At 36.2% G+C, this 17,232-nt stretch overlaps 1 protein-coding gene across 2 annotated transcripts in view; it reads left to right on the top strand.

Annotated features, from left to right (window-relative positions):
* Positions 1–17,232, top strand: part of prim2 (DNA primase subunit 2) — a 97,254-nt gene that overhangs the window by 18,117 nt on the left and 61,905 nt on the right. For both annotated transcript variants that reach the window (XM_062982236.1, XM_016997035.2), the window contains exons 6-7: positions 8,854–8,949; positions 10,817–10,954. In XM_062982236.1, coding sequence (XP_062838306.1) covers positions 8,854–8,949; positions 10,817–10,954 — 234 coding nt within the window. The remainder of the gene's footprint in view (positions 1–8,853; positions 8,950–10,816; positions 10,955–17,232) is intronic.

Below are 17,232 nucleotides of genomic sequence, written 5' to 3'. Positions count from 1 at the left end.
AGCCAATCTCCCATTCAGTCCCCAAGAGTAGTAGTTCCTATCCCAGCCCCCCAAGCAATACTTTAAGGGACCTTTTCAGTGACTGTCCCCCAATTTTAGCTAAAAACAAAGAGGCCTTTGAGAGAGGCAGGCTGCCTTAAGTAAGCTAAGCCATGCCCCTCTCACAGGCTAAGACTGGCTTGGATAACCACCACCTGGCCTCTCTGTGTGGGCTTCAAAAAACTCTCCCTGAACTAGGATTTGCCTTTGTCTTGGGTGACTCACCTCTTGCATGGCAAACTGGTTTGGTCTGTCTTTATTGAAACATGATCCTGTGTCTTCCTGCTGGGTGGTGATGTTTTTCTAGAACATAGTAATGTATCCTCCATTATTTTCTTTGAACTATGCTGCTGTTGTTCTCATAAGGTATCACTAAGCTTTTCTTGCTTCCTCTCCTTGCCTCACTGTGACTGCATTATTTCCAGAGAAGTTCTGAAAAGTTTGCTTTCTAGAACTTCCAATTTTGGCTCTTGTTTTTTTGGACATATGGTAAGTTAGTTTCCTTCGTTTATAAAAACGAAGTAGTAAACATGATTGGAGAATAACTAACTAGCATGGCTGCCCCTCCTCATTTCCATAAACATAACAGAAAGCAATCTGGGGGAAATACACACACAATGCTAATTAAGGATTTTAATTTGTTAATTGTCTCAGTTTGATTAGAAACAGATGGTGATTGTCAACAGAGATCTAAATAGACTGTTTTTCAGGGTTACATTAAAATTGTGCAAATAATTCAAAATAAAACTAACAGCACATTATGTTATTGCCATGTTTAAATGACACCTTTGATTTAAAAATGTTAATGATTTTTTTTAAAAAAAATGATCATTTCAGGTCTTGACACTTGCTTAGCAAGAAGTCTATTAAACATACTCTACATCCTGTGCTCCCGATTTTTTTTTTAAAAAAAACATTACACTATGAGTAGATTTGGGGCTTGTGAGTACAGGTTGACTTTCCCTTACCTGTTTAGGACTTTGGATGTTTTTGGATTTTGTCATACTTGTATGTACATAAAGATATCTTGGAGATGAGACCCAAGTATAAACGCGAAATTCATTTCTATTTCATATACATATTATATACATAACCTGAAGAAAATTGTATATAATATTTTAAAGTAATTCTGTTGATGAAGCAATGTATGCCTACATTAAACTAGCAGAAAGCAAAGGTGTAATTCTCTCAGCCACTCATAGTGGATAATTTTGGATATCTCTGTATTTTGGATATTAGATTTCAGAATAAGGGATTCTCTTTTTTATTTTTTTTAAATATAATTTTTATTGAGTTTAATTACAATTGTGAATCTAAGGGAAAGAATAAGGTAAGTATGGTGGGATAGATGGGCATGGTAAGATTAGGATAAGGCGGGGGGTATCTACTCTCTCTAGATATCAGGGGGAGGGGGGTTTCTAGCTGTGTCTACATCTATAGAGTAGTAAATACAAGGGGAGGATTTTGGGAAACAAGGGGGGGGGAATGGGGAAAGGGGAAAGAAAGGGGAAAAGTTTCCTAACTGGGGGGGATGGGGGAGTGTAGACTTCCACTCTTCCGTCTTCCAATTATTTCCATTTGTTTGATTCATCTTCTTAGTTCTTCTTGCAAGTAGACTTCAAAGCTCGACCAATCCGTTTCTTTCATGGTGCGTCCGGTGTTCTTTTTAATCATGAAAGTCAATTTGTCCATATTTTTTATCTCTACTACTTTTTCTAGCCACATTTCTTTAGTTGGTATGGTTGTTCCTTTCCAGTGTCTTGCTATTACTAATCTTGCTGCGGTAATTAGGAAGGTAAAGATTTTTTCCATGTTCTCTTTGTTCTCCCTTTTTCCTTTCCCTTCACTATCCTGTTTGGGATATAAACCTAGTAGATAAAGGTCCGGTTTGCATTCCAATTTATTTTTTAGAATTTTCCCACATTCAATATTAATTACTTTCCAATACTTTTTAATGTTCTTGCAACTCCACCACATATGGTGATATGAACCTACCTGCTCCCTACACCTCCAACACTTGTTGTCTGCGTTTTTAAACATTAGGCCAATTTTTTTTGGTGTTAAGTACCACCTATGGATTGTTTTTAACCAATTTTCCTTGAGACCAGTTGCTAGACAGTATTTAATTTTTTCCCCCCAAATTTCTTCCCATTCACACATTAAAATCGGTCTGCCTACATCCCTTGACCATTTTAACATGGACTCTTTAACCACTTCTTGTTCTGTTGTCCAATCCAGTAATTTATTATATAGTATTGTTATAATTTTCCTATTTCTTTGAAGTAGATTGTCCCAAAAACCATTATTTATACTAAAACCCACTTCTTTATCTTTCTTATAACTTTCTTTAATCTGTAGATACTGGAACCAAGATACATTATTGTATTCTTTTTGAATCTCCTCTAATTCCTTAATTTGAGGGGTCCCTTCCATTGTGAAGGGTTTCTTTAGAATCTCCCTATGTGTGGGCCATTTGTTCCAACCTAAAAGCCTTCTCTGATGCGCTTCTAATGGTGAAAACCAAAGTGGAGTTTTTTCATAAAAATATCTTTTATATTTTGACCATATTTTAATTAGGGATGATCTAATGAAATGATTTCCGAAGTTTTTTTCAATTTTAAGTTTGTTGCACCATAAATAGCCATGCCAACCTCTCCTCAGGTCAAACCCTTCCAGGGTTAGTGTTTTAACTTTCTCTAATTTTATCCAGTCCCGAATCCAATCTAATGCGCATGCATCATGGTATAATTTAAAATCTGGGAGGCCGAATCCACCTTTTAATTTTGGAGTGATCATTGTTGCCAATTTAATTCTGGGTTTTTTATTATTCCATATAAATTTACTTATGTCTTTGTTCCAGCCATTAATTATCTTCATATTCCTAATAATGGGTATATTCCGGAATAAATAAAGTAATTTGGGAAGGATGTTCATTTTAACAGTCGCTATTCTCCCCAATAGAGACATATTTAGGCTTTCCCAATTTTCTAAGTCTTTCTTTATTTCCTTCCACTTGGCACCGTAATTTAGCTCCAACAATTGGTTAATTTTTTTCCCCACCCAAATGCCTAGATATTTAATTTTTTTTACTATTTCTAACCCCGAGATCTTTTTTAGGGTTTCTTGGTCTTCCAGTGAAACGTTCTTTGTTAGGATCACCGTTTTGTCTTTATTAATTCGAACTCCGGCTAGTTTTCCAAATTCTTCAATTTTGTGTAACCAATCTTTAATTTTACTTTTGGGATTTTCTACAATGCATATTATGTCATCCGCAAAGGCTCGGATTTTGATCTCCTGCTTGTCCAATTTAATACCTTTCAAGTTTTTGTCCTTCCTAATTGACCTTAGTAAGATTTCTAAAGCTAAAATGAAAATCAGTGGAGATAAGGGGCAACCTTGTCTCGTGCCCTTTTTTACTTCAAATTCCTCTGTTATTTGGCCATTAATCCTTAATTTTGCTTTTTGTTGGTCGTAGATTGCCTGAATTCCGTTTATAAATTGGGTACCAAAGTCTAATTCTTTTAACAATAATTTTACGAAGTCCCAATTGAGTTTATCAAAGGCTTTCTCCGCGTCCAGCGAGAGAAAGCCCACCTCTATTTGGCAATTCTGATCATAGTATTCGATTGCGTCCACTATAATTCTAACATTTTCTTTTGTGCCTCGATTTGGTAAGAACCCAGTTTGATCTTCGCCGATCCACATTTGTAAGAATTCAGTTAATCTATTAGCTAAAATTTTTGTAAAAATTTTATAGTCTGTATTTAATAATGAAATTGGACGATAATTTCTCACATCACTTGGATCTTTGCCCTCCTTATGTATCATTATAATTTCTGCTTCTTTCCAGGTTTCCGGTATAGTCCTCTCTGTTAAAGCCAGATTCATTATTTTTTTTAAGAACTGTAATACCTCTTCCTGTTCAATTTTATAAAAACCTGAAATGAATCCATCAGGACCTGGAGCTTTATTTGCATCTAAATCTTTTATTGCCTTTTTAATTTCTTCAATTTCTATTTCCTTATTTAAGTTCAATCTTTCTTCATCCGTGATCTTCTGTAGTTTTTGCTGACACAGGTATTCTACTATTTTATCTTGACTAATTTGGTCTTTTTCATAGAGATTTTTGTAGAATTTCTTAAATTCCTCTTTTATCTCATTATCTGTATATACTTCCCTCTCTTGTGTTCTAATTTTTGCTATTTGTTGTGCATCCCTTTTTTTCCTTATTAATCTTGACAACCATTTCCCTGGCTTATTAGCATTTTCATATCTATACTGCTTTGTCCATTTTAACTGGTTGGCTATTTTTTTCTAATTCCCAATTTCTCTTTTGGTTTTTTAGTATCTCTAGTTGTTTTATTATTTTCTTGTTTTCTGGGTTAGCTTTTAGTTCTTTTTCTTTTCCATCTATTTCTGTTTGTAGTTCTTTTAATTTTTGATTTTTAATTTTATTTTTTATTGCTTTTTGTTTAATAAAGAAGCCTCTGGCGACTGCTTTATATGCGTCCCATATAATTCCTGGTGTAGTTTCTGGTAGGTCATTGAATTTAAAGTAGTCCTTAGTCATTTCTTTAAGTTTACCAATATCCTGTTCTTTTTTGATCAAATTATCATTTAATCTCCATTTTTGAATAGTTTTTCTGTAATTAATTTCCATAATTAATGGGCTATGGTCTGACATATCCCTGGACATAATCTTTAGTTCACTAGTTTTTGTGGTCAATATTTTAGATGCCCAGATCATGTCGATCCTTGACCAGGATTTGTACCTATTTGAATAGCGAGTAAAATCTTTTTGTTTTGGATTTCTCATTCGCCACACATCCTGTAGGTCATATTCCTTTTTTAATGATAAAAATTTTTGTGGGAGTAAGTTGCTTGCCTTCTTCTTTTTTATATTTGATTTATCTAAATTTTTATCTAATATACCGTTGAAATCCCCCATTAGGATCATATGGTCGAAATTGCTCTGGTTAATACATTGTCTAAGTAGTTTCACAAATTTCCTTTTGGGTCCATTCGGGACATAAATGTTACAAATTAGAATTGTTTCTCCTCCTATATTGATCTTTATCGCTATTATTCTTCCTTCCTGGTCTTTAAATTCAAATTTAGAGTCGAGTTTGTCATCAATATATAAGACTACCCCCCTTTTCTTTTTTTTTATCAAGGGAGAGGTATTCTTTACCTAGTCTTTTGTTTATTAGATATTTGGCATGTCTTTGGGCTATATGTACTTCTTGCAAAGCAATGATGTTAAATTTATTATTTCTCAAGTAATTATACACTCTCTTTCTTTTATTAGGGACATTCAGTCCATTAATATTGTTTGAAAATATTTTTATTAATTGTTTAAAATCACTCATTTAGGGGTTCTTCCTCTTCTTCCTCCTCGTTGTCCGTTGGTTCATCCTGGTCATCTACTTTAAGAGTCCAGATCGCAAGATCAAATCCTTCTTTAGGCGAGTCATATCTTCTTTTTTTTTGAGCTCTTAGGATTTTTCTCCTTCTCTGTCGATTGCAATGTTTGTTTCTGAGCTAGGTCTCTCTTTAATCTTCTATAAAACTCGTCTGCCTTTTCTTCTGTTGTAATCCAGGTCTTCTCTTCCTTGTATGTCAGCATAATGCCTTCATACTTTTCCCATCGAAACCTTATTTGCAGTCTTTCTTAGCTCATCCGTCAAGAAAAAATATTTCCTGCGTCATACAGATTCTCAATCTGTATGAATGCAACCATCTCTGAACACATTATTTTTATGTTCAGCAATGTATATATTCACATTTTTGTTGTTAATTGCCATCAAGTCAATTTCAACTTATGCTTGTCCTATGAATTAGAGACCTTCTGGTCTCCTTGTTATCATCAGCTTCATTCAGTTTCTGCATCCTCAAGGCTTTGGGTTCCTTCGTTGAATCTATCCATGTGTACTGGAGTCTTCCTATTTTTCTACTGCCCTCTGCCTTACCAAACATTATCATATTTTCTAAAGGGTTGAGTACAGTCTCCTTGTGATATGTCCAAAATCCAAAAGTCTCAGACTAGTCATTTTGGCTTCTAGGACGGTTAAAACTTGATTTGCTCTATGACCCATTCATGTGCCCTTTTAGCAGTCCATGTTATCTGTGGAACATTCTTCCTTAAATGAATAAAGTATCTTTCTAGCAACATGTCTCTGCCATGCATGTGCAATTAGTCTTAAATACAGATAAATTGCCATCAAGTCAATTTCAACTTATGCTTATCCTATGAATTAGAGACCTTCTGGTCTCCTTGTTATCATCAGCTTCATTCAGTTTCTGCATCCTCAAGAGTTTGGGTTCCTTTGTTGAATCTATCCATGTGTACTGGAGTCTTCCTATTTTTCTACTGCCATCTGCCTTACCAAGCATTATCATATTTTCTAAAGGGTTGAGTACAGTCTCCTTGTGATATGTCCAAAATCCAAAAGTCTCAGACTAGTCATTTTGGCTTCTAGGACGGTTAAAACTTGATTTGCTCTATGACCCATTCATGTGCCCTTTTAGCAGTCCATGTTATCTGTAGAACATTCTTCCTTAAATGAATAAAGTATCTTTCTAGCAACATGTCTCTGCCATGCATGTGCAATTAGTCTTAAATACAGATAAAAATATCATGGTGAGTTTCACACATCCTCAGCTTAGTCAGATACTATCTATTCCAACACTATGGAAAGCCCAATTTCCTGCTGTAACTCTTTTAATTTTACCTGGCATCGGCTGTAAGTCAGAACCCCAATTAATTTTATATGTTAGTGAATGTGATTACAGAAGTGATGATCATTTGCTTCAGTTCTGTCTGATTATTATAAACTGTGCCAGGAGCATGTAAAATTAGCAGGCACATGTTTGAGTGAGCTGTGAGAGCTCAAATAGATTTTTCTTTCTTTTGACAGTGCTTGAAGATCTGATGACTGTTTGGGTAGCTGTTGACGAGATCCAGACTTGGACTAATTTATGTCCTGCTGAATTCAGTTGCTCTCTTTCAAGGATAACTAGGGCGCCTTCTACACTGCCCAGATTATATGGCAGTGGAGGCTCATGTAATCCAATTCAAAGCAGATAACCTGGGATCATACCTTGGAATTTAAGGATGGTGTAGAAAGCACCTAATTCAGGTTCCACTGATGTGCTGATTTGATGAGTCAATATAACGACCTTGTCAGATGGCTGCCGGAGGTGCTTCGCTTTGTAGAGGAGCGTGGGAAACCCAGTGCCCCACGCCCCACATCACCCGGCTCCATCTGAGGGTGATCAGATAGGGGAAGTGTGAGTGCATGTTGTGCACATGGCTTCCCTCAATGCATTGCAGCGGCAACCTGGGAGCCCTCTCATGTTGCCCAGCCGGTGTCATGTGCCGGGTCCACCCTTTTTCACCCATTGAGCCTTACAGGTGGCATGTGATGGGAGTCGGCTGGCCAGCTAGGTGAGTTACTGGGGCTCAATTGGCATATACCACTAAATTTAACTCTGTGTGAAGAGGTCAAGAGTCTGCTTTCTTATTTGATACCTCTTTGTTGGGTACTTACAAATCATATTGTTAGGAAAGAAAAGAGAGTTCAAGAGCAACATTATTTAGTCTATTATTTAAAGAAGAAGAAGAAAAATGCTGTTGTTCCTTTGGGATTTGGACCAATGAGGGAAGTGTGATTACTGAACAATTACAGAATCTGTTGTTAAACGAATGTTAATTGTTCAGAAGATGATTTTGCAGCCTTCAAATATTTTACTGTATATACAAAAATGCTGTTATCATATGTGCAGGATGTGGCGGATTGATGATGATAAATGGAAGCTCTTACGTGTGCCTGCGATCCAGAGTCACCCGCAGAACAATAACATGCCCCTCAGGTTTGCAGAACAAACATACAGGAACTTTACTGATTCCAAGAGACCAGAAACTGTAGTATTTACAATGATCCCTCTGATCACTTACAGAATTCTACAGTCATAAATAGTCCTTTTTCAGTCCAGAAATCTGCTTCAGAGAAGAATACAGTCCTGGTTCTTCTCTCTTTACTCAGCAGCAAACAGGCCTCAAAATACCAAGGCCCTCCAGTGTCTTTGCAAACTATGACACAGGAGGCCATAGCAAAACAACTAAACAATTCACTGGATGATAAATCAGCATTTATGTAAATTCCATGGATTCAGTGAGTCTGCTGTAGATAGGACTAGCAATTGGATTTAGGTCATATCTTTAGAGATAAATGATCTCTGTTTGGGATATCGAAAGGAAAAGAGAGCATAGCTTCTTAATGCCCCTTCCTTTTAAATTATTTTATTTATATCCTGCATTTCTGACAACAGGGTCTCAAACCATTATTTGATGACACTATTTGTCATTTGGCTGAATAGATAATGGCTGTGTTCAAATGTCACATTAGATCATAGTCTAACATGTGAGTAAGAAGCAGCTACTTTGGAGCTGGGTGTTTGGAAACAAGCCAGCTTCATAAATCATGGTTTTAGTTTTCCTTCTTTGAAAATAACTAGAATCAGTGTTAGCCAGAGGGGGTCGGGATGACCATAATAAACTATGGTTGAATTAAAATGGAAGTGATTACCTCCCACAGTGAGGAGTGGGGGGTATTAGATTGTTGTAGGGCTGTTTGTTTATGCATTCCCATTATTTGTTTTACTTTAGAGTTATTTGCTTTTTTTAACAATCGTGCACCTGATTTTCACAATTTACCTTGGTTTAGCATTAATGTACCATTTTTTCATAGTGATCTAAGAAGCTTTAACATACAACAATTTCAGTGATTTTATAACTAATACATTTATTTTTAGGTATTGGAAACTGAAAAGGAAACAATTGGAGGTGATCTGCGAAGTGCAACTCCTGGTTTTAATGAAGCTGACGTCACAAATAATGCCTTCTATCTGGTAAGCAACACTGTAGAGGCTATGATAGAATTTTTGTATAAATGAACTTTAAATATTTCTCTTTCAGGCTTTGTTCCACTTAGGCAAATAGTATTACCACATATTTCATATTCTGATTACTTCTGTCTATAGTTCTCATGTGCCAAATGTGTTTCAAAGGAAATTGATGGTTGACCTACCAATACACATCACAAACTACCAATTTCTACGTAGTTGAGGGGCTTTTCCTGGATGAACATTAAGTATTTATTTATTTATTTATTTACTTTATTTATACCCTGCTTTTCTCTACTATGCAGGGGACTCGCGGCGGCTTACATAGAGGCAATTATTCAATGCCTTAAAACATATACATTTTAAAAATTAAATTTCAACTAAATTAAAATTAGATATATTAAACGTTTTAAAATATTGCATTACATTAAAATCATGCCATCTATAGGCATAGTCCAAGCCTTTCTATAGTCCAAGTATTTAAGTTAAAAAAAAAACATGCAGGATGTCTATAGAAAAGCACTTTGTGAGGAAGAATTGCTCAGAGCTATTGCTCTGTGGGAAGAAATTTCTCAAAGGTGGACTTGTTGGCTCTGTTAATTTGGAATAGTATCTTAGAATAAATGGGAACATCCAACAGCATCAAAATGACCTGTGGATGGACTAGACTCCTCAGCTAGTGCTGTGTTCCTAAATATGTGTTTACTAGTGGAATGTGTCCAGAGGAGGGCGACTAAAATGATCAAGGGTCTGGTGAATAAGCCCTATGAGAAGTGGCTTGAAGAGCTGGGCATGTTTAGTCTGAGAGGAGAAATGATGAGGGCCATGTATAAATATGTGAGGGAAGTCATAGGGAGGAGGGAGCAAGCTTGTTTTCTGCTGCCCTGGAGACTAAGATGCGGAACAATAGCTTCAAACTACAGGAAAGGAGAATCCACCTGAACATTAGGAAGAACTTCCTCACTATGAGAGCTGTTCAGCAGTAGAGCTCTCTGCCCCCGAGTGTGGTGTAGGCTCCTTCTTTGGAGACTTTTAAGCTATCTGTCGGGGTGCTTTGAATATGATTTTCCTGCTTCTTGGCAGGGGGTTGGACTGGATGGCTCACGAGGTCTCTACCAACTCTATGATTCTAGGATTCTAGTGATATGTAAACCATTCTTTTTAATATAGTCTTATAGTTGTGAGTGCTCACTACGGAGTATTGAAAACAACCATATGGCTGTTTCTCAGGAAAGATAGCTCATGAAAGAATGTGTCTTATTAAATATGTCCCCAGAAGCATTTTTTATCCTGAGTTTGAAGCAGGGGCCCCTTTAAGATATGAGAAAATATATTAATCCAAAAATCAAGTTCATTCATGGTTTTTGAATATAATCCATATAGTAATGCAGTTAGAAAACAGACATTTTGTGATATCTCAAGAGTAATTATTTAGATTTGGTCAGACTTCCACATTATAGATCCTATGTTAAGGAGGATCCCTTCATCAGTTTTCTGACATTTTATTTTCTGGTTTTATTGGATCTGGGTGTATTTGGATGCTATATAATGGTGTTTAGCTATTGCTTTAACCTAAGAGCCGCTGTCGTGCAGTGAGTTAAATCATTGTGCTGGCTGAACTGCTGACCTGAAGGTTGCCGGTTCAAATCTGTGAGATGGGTGAGCTCCCGTTTGTCAGCTCTACCTTGCGGGGACATGAGAGAAGCCTCCCAGCAGGATGGTAACACATCTGGGTGCCCCCTGGGCAGATGGCCAATTCTTTCACACTAGAAGCGACTTGCAGTATGTTTCTTCTGTCAAGTTGCTTCTGACACAATAAAAAAATTAACTCAGTCCTTTATTGATTACATCTATATCAACATTTCATATTCAGGTTCCTTTCAGTGATTCTGTGGATTTGGTTCGTGTAAAAAGAGTTTACTTCTACGGCGGTTATGCCTATGTCCCTCAACAGGATTTCCTTGTCATTCTCTTGAACAATTACAGAACCAGGCTGTCAAAAGCCCTGGCAGTAAGTATTTTTCTTCCTATTTTACTCTGAGCCTCATGCCTCTTTTTAGTTGGACTTAGATTTTTAAATGGCAACATTGAATTCAGCCTGAAAAAAAACTTAATATACTGTCTGATATAGCAGATAATGTACCACAGAAATACATTCCAGCCCTTCTGCTGAGAGAGTCCAGCATTTCCCCACAGCTAATGATAGAACAGCTCCCTTAAACAAGTAATTCAAGCCAAACCATCCCTGGCCAGCAATTCAGTTCCCCATAGCTGGCCGTGGGGCCTTTGGGTTGAGATTCAATGCCCACCCTGGAAGAAACCGATTGACGTTGGTCTCCTCCAGGATGTATAGTACATAAACAAACACAAAACCCCCAAAAATCAAAGTGCGTAAGCATGATCCCTCTCTAACCCCCTCAATAGTTGTGAGAATGATGTGAGCAGGTTAGTAATAGAATATAATAGAATTCAGTCCCGTCAGTACATAGCTTTCACATCTTTCCCCAGCCTCAAACTGCCAAACTAATGCAATTTAAAAATATAAATTATTAATCCCTGTATGGAATCTTAATAAGCACACAACAAAAAAGTTGAGTGTTTTCAGTTACTAACCATAATTAATTAGTAGAAGGGGTTTCTGCAGAACATTTTGCATATTGACAGAATATTATGCTGTGGTAAAATAGAAGAAACCTTGGTGATGAGAAATGAGTATATTATCTATTGTTCTGGGTGATAATGCTTGTGCATGGCGTTTATTTGCACAATAATACAGCAGAACGTACAATCCAATGCAACTTGTATCGCTCAAATTCCACAGCTGTCATCATTGTATTGCTCCTGATCACAAGCACCATGGCTCAGATGCTTTCTCAAAACTCTCTGCACAAAATGGTTCTTTTTTGCATGAGTCTCCTTGTTAGGATCAAAAGTTTTACATAAACACAAGTACTGAAATAAATATACACACTTCATGTGTTCTGTTGAATCACTGGGCATGTAATAAGATCAATCCATTCTTAATTTGAAAGCAGCAGTTTTTTAGAAGTAAATAAATTAAATTCCAATTAGGAGCCTTTTCTGTGTTGGACAGTACGGGTTGTACATCTTCATTATTCTGAAATACTGCAGAATTGTCCAAATGGTGACTGAGGTAGTGATTCCTTTGCTTTCTGTTGATTCATTTTTTCATACACAAAATAGTGTATGAAATTATCTTCAGTCTATATCTGTAAGGTATGTGAAACATCAATGAATCTTTAGACTTGGGTCCCACCTCTAAGATACCTCATTATGTACATATATGTGAATGCATATACCATATACATATATGTCAATTTTATGTATAAATTTGCAGGATTTGGGGGCAAATTTGTGGATTTTGATATGAGCAGTGGATAAGTCAACCCTGTTTTTTCTGTTGGTTTTATGACTAGAGTTTCTAGACTTATACATGGGCATGTACACTGTTCCAAAATCCAAAACACTTCTAGTCTTAAGAGTTAAATATTATGTGTTTCCCTTAGAATCTACTACTTTGATGCAGTCTTGAAGTTTCTTTACTCCTTCAGAGATTTTAGTACTGAAATCCTAAACATTTATTAAATGGAAATTTAATAGGTGGCCATGTCCATTCTGAAATTCTAGCCATTGGTATCTTGAACCCATCTGATGGAGTAGACTGAAACTGGATTTTAATTTTTTGTGGTTGTTTTAGCAGGATTGTATGTTTTTGTTTGATGATTTTACTTTTGTTTATAGTCTCCTATTTGCAATTGAATGATTTGCTTATGTTGGAAACCATCCTGAGTCCTCTACGGGAGATAGGGTGATATATAAATAAAGTAGTAGTAGTAGTAGTAGTAGTTATTATTATTAGAGTCCTCGACATATGAAGAGTTGATTTGACAGCATCGCTCAAAGTCTGTTTGTGCAGAGAATCTTTGCACAAATGGCAAATTGGGACACAGTATGCAGTTAAAGTGATGAGGAACCTCTGGCAGCTACAAGAAACCCTTGGCATATATACAATTTTAAATGAAATCATCAAATACATTTAAAAAAAAGACCTGTCACAAATACTATATAGTCTTGATATTTCACATAATCCACGTGACTATTATCATGATCAACAGCTGATCCTCACTTGAATCTTTTATGTAACTTGGCAAAGTTATGATGCTCAGAACTTCCAAGAATCTTGTTGTCCATGAACTTTATTGTTTCCCATTTTGCAAACCTGCTTTGTGATAGCTGCTATTTAGCCTCAGAAATGTATCTGCTACTTTGAATATGTTTATCATGAATTAGTGGCTTTAAAAAAGAATAACTCAAATGCTGTGAGAAGTAGGTGAAATGGTTTATGAAACACATGGTGCCATAATGGAAAGTTCAAATCAATATAACAATTCTCTTTTGTCTGCTTTAATGGAAGTGGCTCTGAGGAGGATCTTATTCATAGTGTTTCTTTGCACTTCAGAATTAAGGCATTGATTCAGGCATGTTGTGTTACGGAACCAGAATGATAGCACAGTGACTAGGAGCTTGAGATGTGAATGAGGAAATCACATCTCTGCTGATACCTTTTTAGGTTACTTTATGGAAGTTACTTTGCTGTCTTCCTCTCCTTTTGGAAGATTGGTGCATTTGTTGAATACCACAAGAAAGTATCTCGGATCAATGGCTGCTCTGCATGAGTAGGAGACAGCTCCATTGCAATTTCTACTGATTCTCAGATATCACAGTAGGCCTTCGTGTCTTAGCCAATGCCCTTCTAGGGGGCTTCCCTGCTTTTGGGGAGGACTATTCAAATCCTACAGGGGATACCATTGTGAGGTAGACTAGAAAAGTTCAATTGTGTGAGCAGAATTATATTTTCACACTTCTGTCTGAAAGCCAGAAATATTTAGCTTTCCAAATATAAATGATGTCTACAATTTGTCCACAATTGCTTTATCAAAGCACATGAATGAATGTCACCGTCTCCCTCATCGCATGATAAAATTACAATTCTAATTTTTTGGAGAAAGAATTCAGGCTATCCCCAAGTTATCTTCCATTGTCATGCTCACAGATACTAAAATACTACAATTTAAGAATCAACAGAAATAGCATTGTAGGAGATCAACATTTAATTTTGTATTTATTACAGTACTTTCATGACTGTTTATAGTGGGAGACTTCTTGTGGTGCAAAGCTATGCTTTTGTTGACACATGACTGCCCTGAAACACAACAGATTTTATACAAATTGCCTGCTTGTGATGAGAAAACGGGAGCAGATCCCTGTTGCTAGGAAACGGCAAAAGACTGCAATATCTTCTTCGGTACTTGCAAACTCTTTGGCAGTCTTATCCAGCAATGCTGTACTTGAGAACTATAGAAATACTTAAGAGAATCACACTTTAAGATTTTGTACAGTCTGACACATAATACACAAGTACTAAGGTATTTATTTTCTTGAACATTTATTTAGCCATGGCAGTGTAATTTTATAGTAGTTAAAAGCTTATTCACCCCCGTAGTTTGACACTGACATTTTCAAACTTGAGATTAAAATCTGTAAAGTCCCCATTACTTGATGCAACTCAGATTGTGAAAATTCAACTAACAATGTTTAACTATAGTGATAAAATCTTTACTTTGAGTTCCAAAGTGAGGCCAGAGCACAATATTAAACCCATTCCACAAATAATGATGATAAGACAGGCATATTGGAATGTATTGTTAAACTCAGGTTTGCAAGTTTTGGTCACCATTATAAGTGTTCAATCACCTTCTGATGGGCATTATGTTACAAGAGACAGGATGAATTCCCACTTTTTCAAAGTTGAGAGGAGATAGGGTGATTGTGGCATCTGCTGAAGTCCTTAGAATTATATTTCCCTTTAAGAAAAATGATGCTTAATGCTTTAAAAAAGTAGTTGACCTTTTTTTTTAAAAGTAGAAATGAGCAGTGCCTCCTGTTTTCAAAAGGAACAGGGCTTCTGTTTTTCAGTTCAGTATTTTCTAAAGGTGTGGTTGACAGGGGAATTCAGTCTTTCCATCTTCTCTGGGTTGAGGATGTTATCTGTCAGCATATTTGAAGAAGAGAAGAGAGAAGGGGAAACTATTTGCAAACCTGCACTTTATCTCTTGCTTCAGTGCCTGGCCTGAAGGGTCTGAGAGAAGCTACTGCTTTGTACAAGATAAAATATTTCATTTAAAACAATTCATTCACAAAGGAACAAAAAGATATTTTAAAAAATGAGTAACCGTTCTCTATACTGTATCTTATATCTCTATAACACCTTACGACATGCTAAAATGTCTTGGCACATTTATCGAAGGTCAAGAAGATGTCTAAATCTTCTATGAAAATAAATATTTCATTACTTTGAAGTCTTCAAATCTAGGTATTTAATGTAAAGATCCCATTAAGACAGTAACCCAAATTATAGTACTTGGGGTGTAATTGGCAATGTATACCGATTTTAATGTTGGAATTTGTATTGCCTTACCCATAATTTGACAGGATCAATCTGACCTTATATTTCGGCAGGTACCTCTCTTATTGCAGCCCTAGTAAGTATGCCAATCATCTTACATAATACATAATGATGTTGGATACTCTCTAAACATTATTTTAAAATCTTTTTATAAAAGTCAGACTTAGGACGCCCTTCTCATTTTCTAAACGTAACAGGTAAATGTATCTCCCTTTTCCTTACTATTGCTCCATATGTCTATATTACAAGATAATCTGAGATATGGCGTGGAAAGAGGATAGTTTCATTTCCATGGCACAGCAAAAGACCCAGTTTGCTTTTTCATGCATGGTTTGAGAAGAAGATATCTTTCTGCTGACTATTGAGCAGTTGTAAAGATCAGAGTTGTGAGGTACACATGTTCTGTGTACATCTTAATAAGACAAGACAGTATACATGTTTCCTTAGATGTGGAAATGTATTTTTTCCATATGGAAAAATGGTTTCTTTGTCTTTTGCTTAAGGACTCACCTCTCGCCCAGTGTGTAGATCTGTAAGCACTATTTATCTTTTTAGCTGCTGTCAGTAAATTCTATTTGGAACTGAGAGTAGGGGTATGCAATTTTGTGCAGATGGTGTTCAATAATATTTGATCACATGAAGTTTCAAACTGTGAAGAAAAAGGTTTTATGTTGTGGCATTAATATCTGAAAATTATGATTAATGAGGGTCTTGTCACTTGAGATTCGTTTCAGATATTGAGTTCTGAGTGTTAACCCAAAGTAATTCACTGTAACATAAATGGATGATTTTTATAATATGCATATACAAGGTTAGTAAGGCAATAACTTTGACAGTGCAGTATAAAACATGATTAAAATGACTTTGTCCTCTGGATGCTTCATACTGAAGTGCAGCAGAACAGTGCTTTCATTTTCATATAATTTCACTTAATGTCTTCCTATTATTTCTCTGCCATTTATTATTTTTTCACATTTGTTTAATACTATGGAGCAGTTAAAAGATGTTTGGCATTGCTTGGGAGTTCAAGGTACTTGAACTATTTTTGTGAAATATTTTTAACAATTTCATTTACAGTGCAATGGAGTGCATAAATATTATTTCTCGCAAGGCCATTTCCCAAGATATGCTGCTGTAAGTGCATATGTCAAAACAAAGTCGAAATAGGCCTAGAAGAAAATTGTATTTTTGTAGAAAACAGCTTCAGGAGGGACGCAAAGTTCACATGATCATTTCTCCCTTTTCTTCTAAATCCCTTCAGTGGATATCAACTGTGATTCGGATCCATGTTGGGTAAATTTATGTGCCCACACACTGCAGATGTAGAATTCTTCAAAAGTATACTCACATATGTCATAATTCAGCTTGATGAATCTCTATTGTTTTCCAGTTTTGTGTTGAGCTCCAATCGTGTATGCTTTGTTGCACGGGCAGCTTTGTTTTTTACCATGGTTTCCATCTTAGCATCCAGCATAGCCAGTGGTCAAGAATGGTTGGAATTCAATACCTCTGGAGTGTGCAGGATGATGAAGTCTTGTCTAAACTGTCAGCCAAGGATGTTTAGACACCTTTTTTGTCACTTGGGCTGGATTTAGGTGTCTGGCAGTTGGGGAGAGAAAATGATATTTTTGAGTACAGTTAAATTACATAGTTGTGATGCACAGGTTTTTAAGTGACAGGCCTGGTGACTAAAGATTATTGGAATTCATTGAGGTGTTGGGCTTGCATATATTGCTTCTTTTACTTCCTTACTGAAGTAAAGAACAGCAACTCAGAGCTGATACGGCTACTACTCAAAAACC

This window comes from Anolis carolinensis, chromosome 1, assembly GCF_035594765.1.
Source record: "Anolis carolinensis isolate JA03-04 chromosome 1, rAnoCar3.1.pri, whole genome shotgun sequence".
NCBI classification, from domain to species: domain Eukaryota; kingdom Metazoa; phylum Chordata; class Lepidosauria; order Squamata; family Dactyloidae; genus Anolis; species Anolis carolinensis.
The sequence above is the reverse complement of the archived record's forward strand: the minus strand, read 5'-3'. Positions and strand labels throughout refer to the sequence as shown.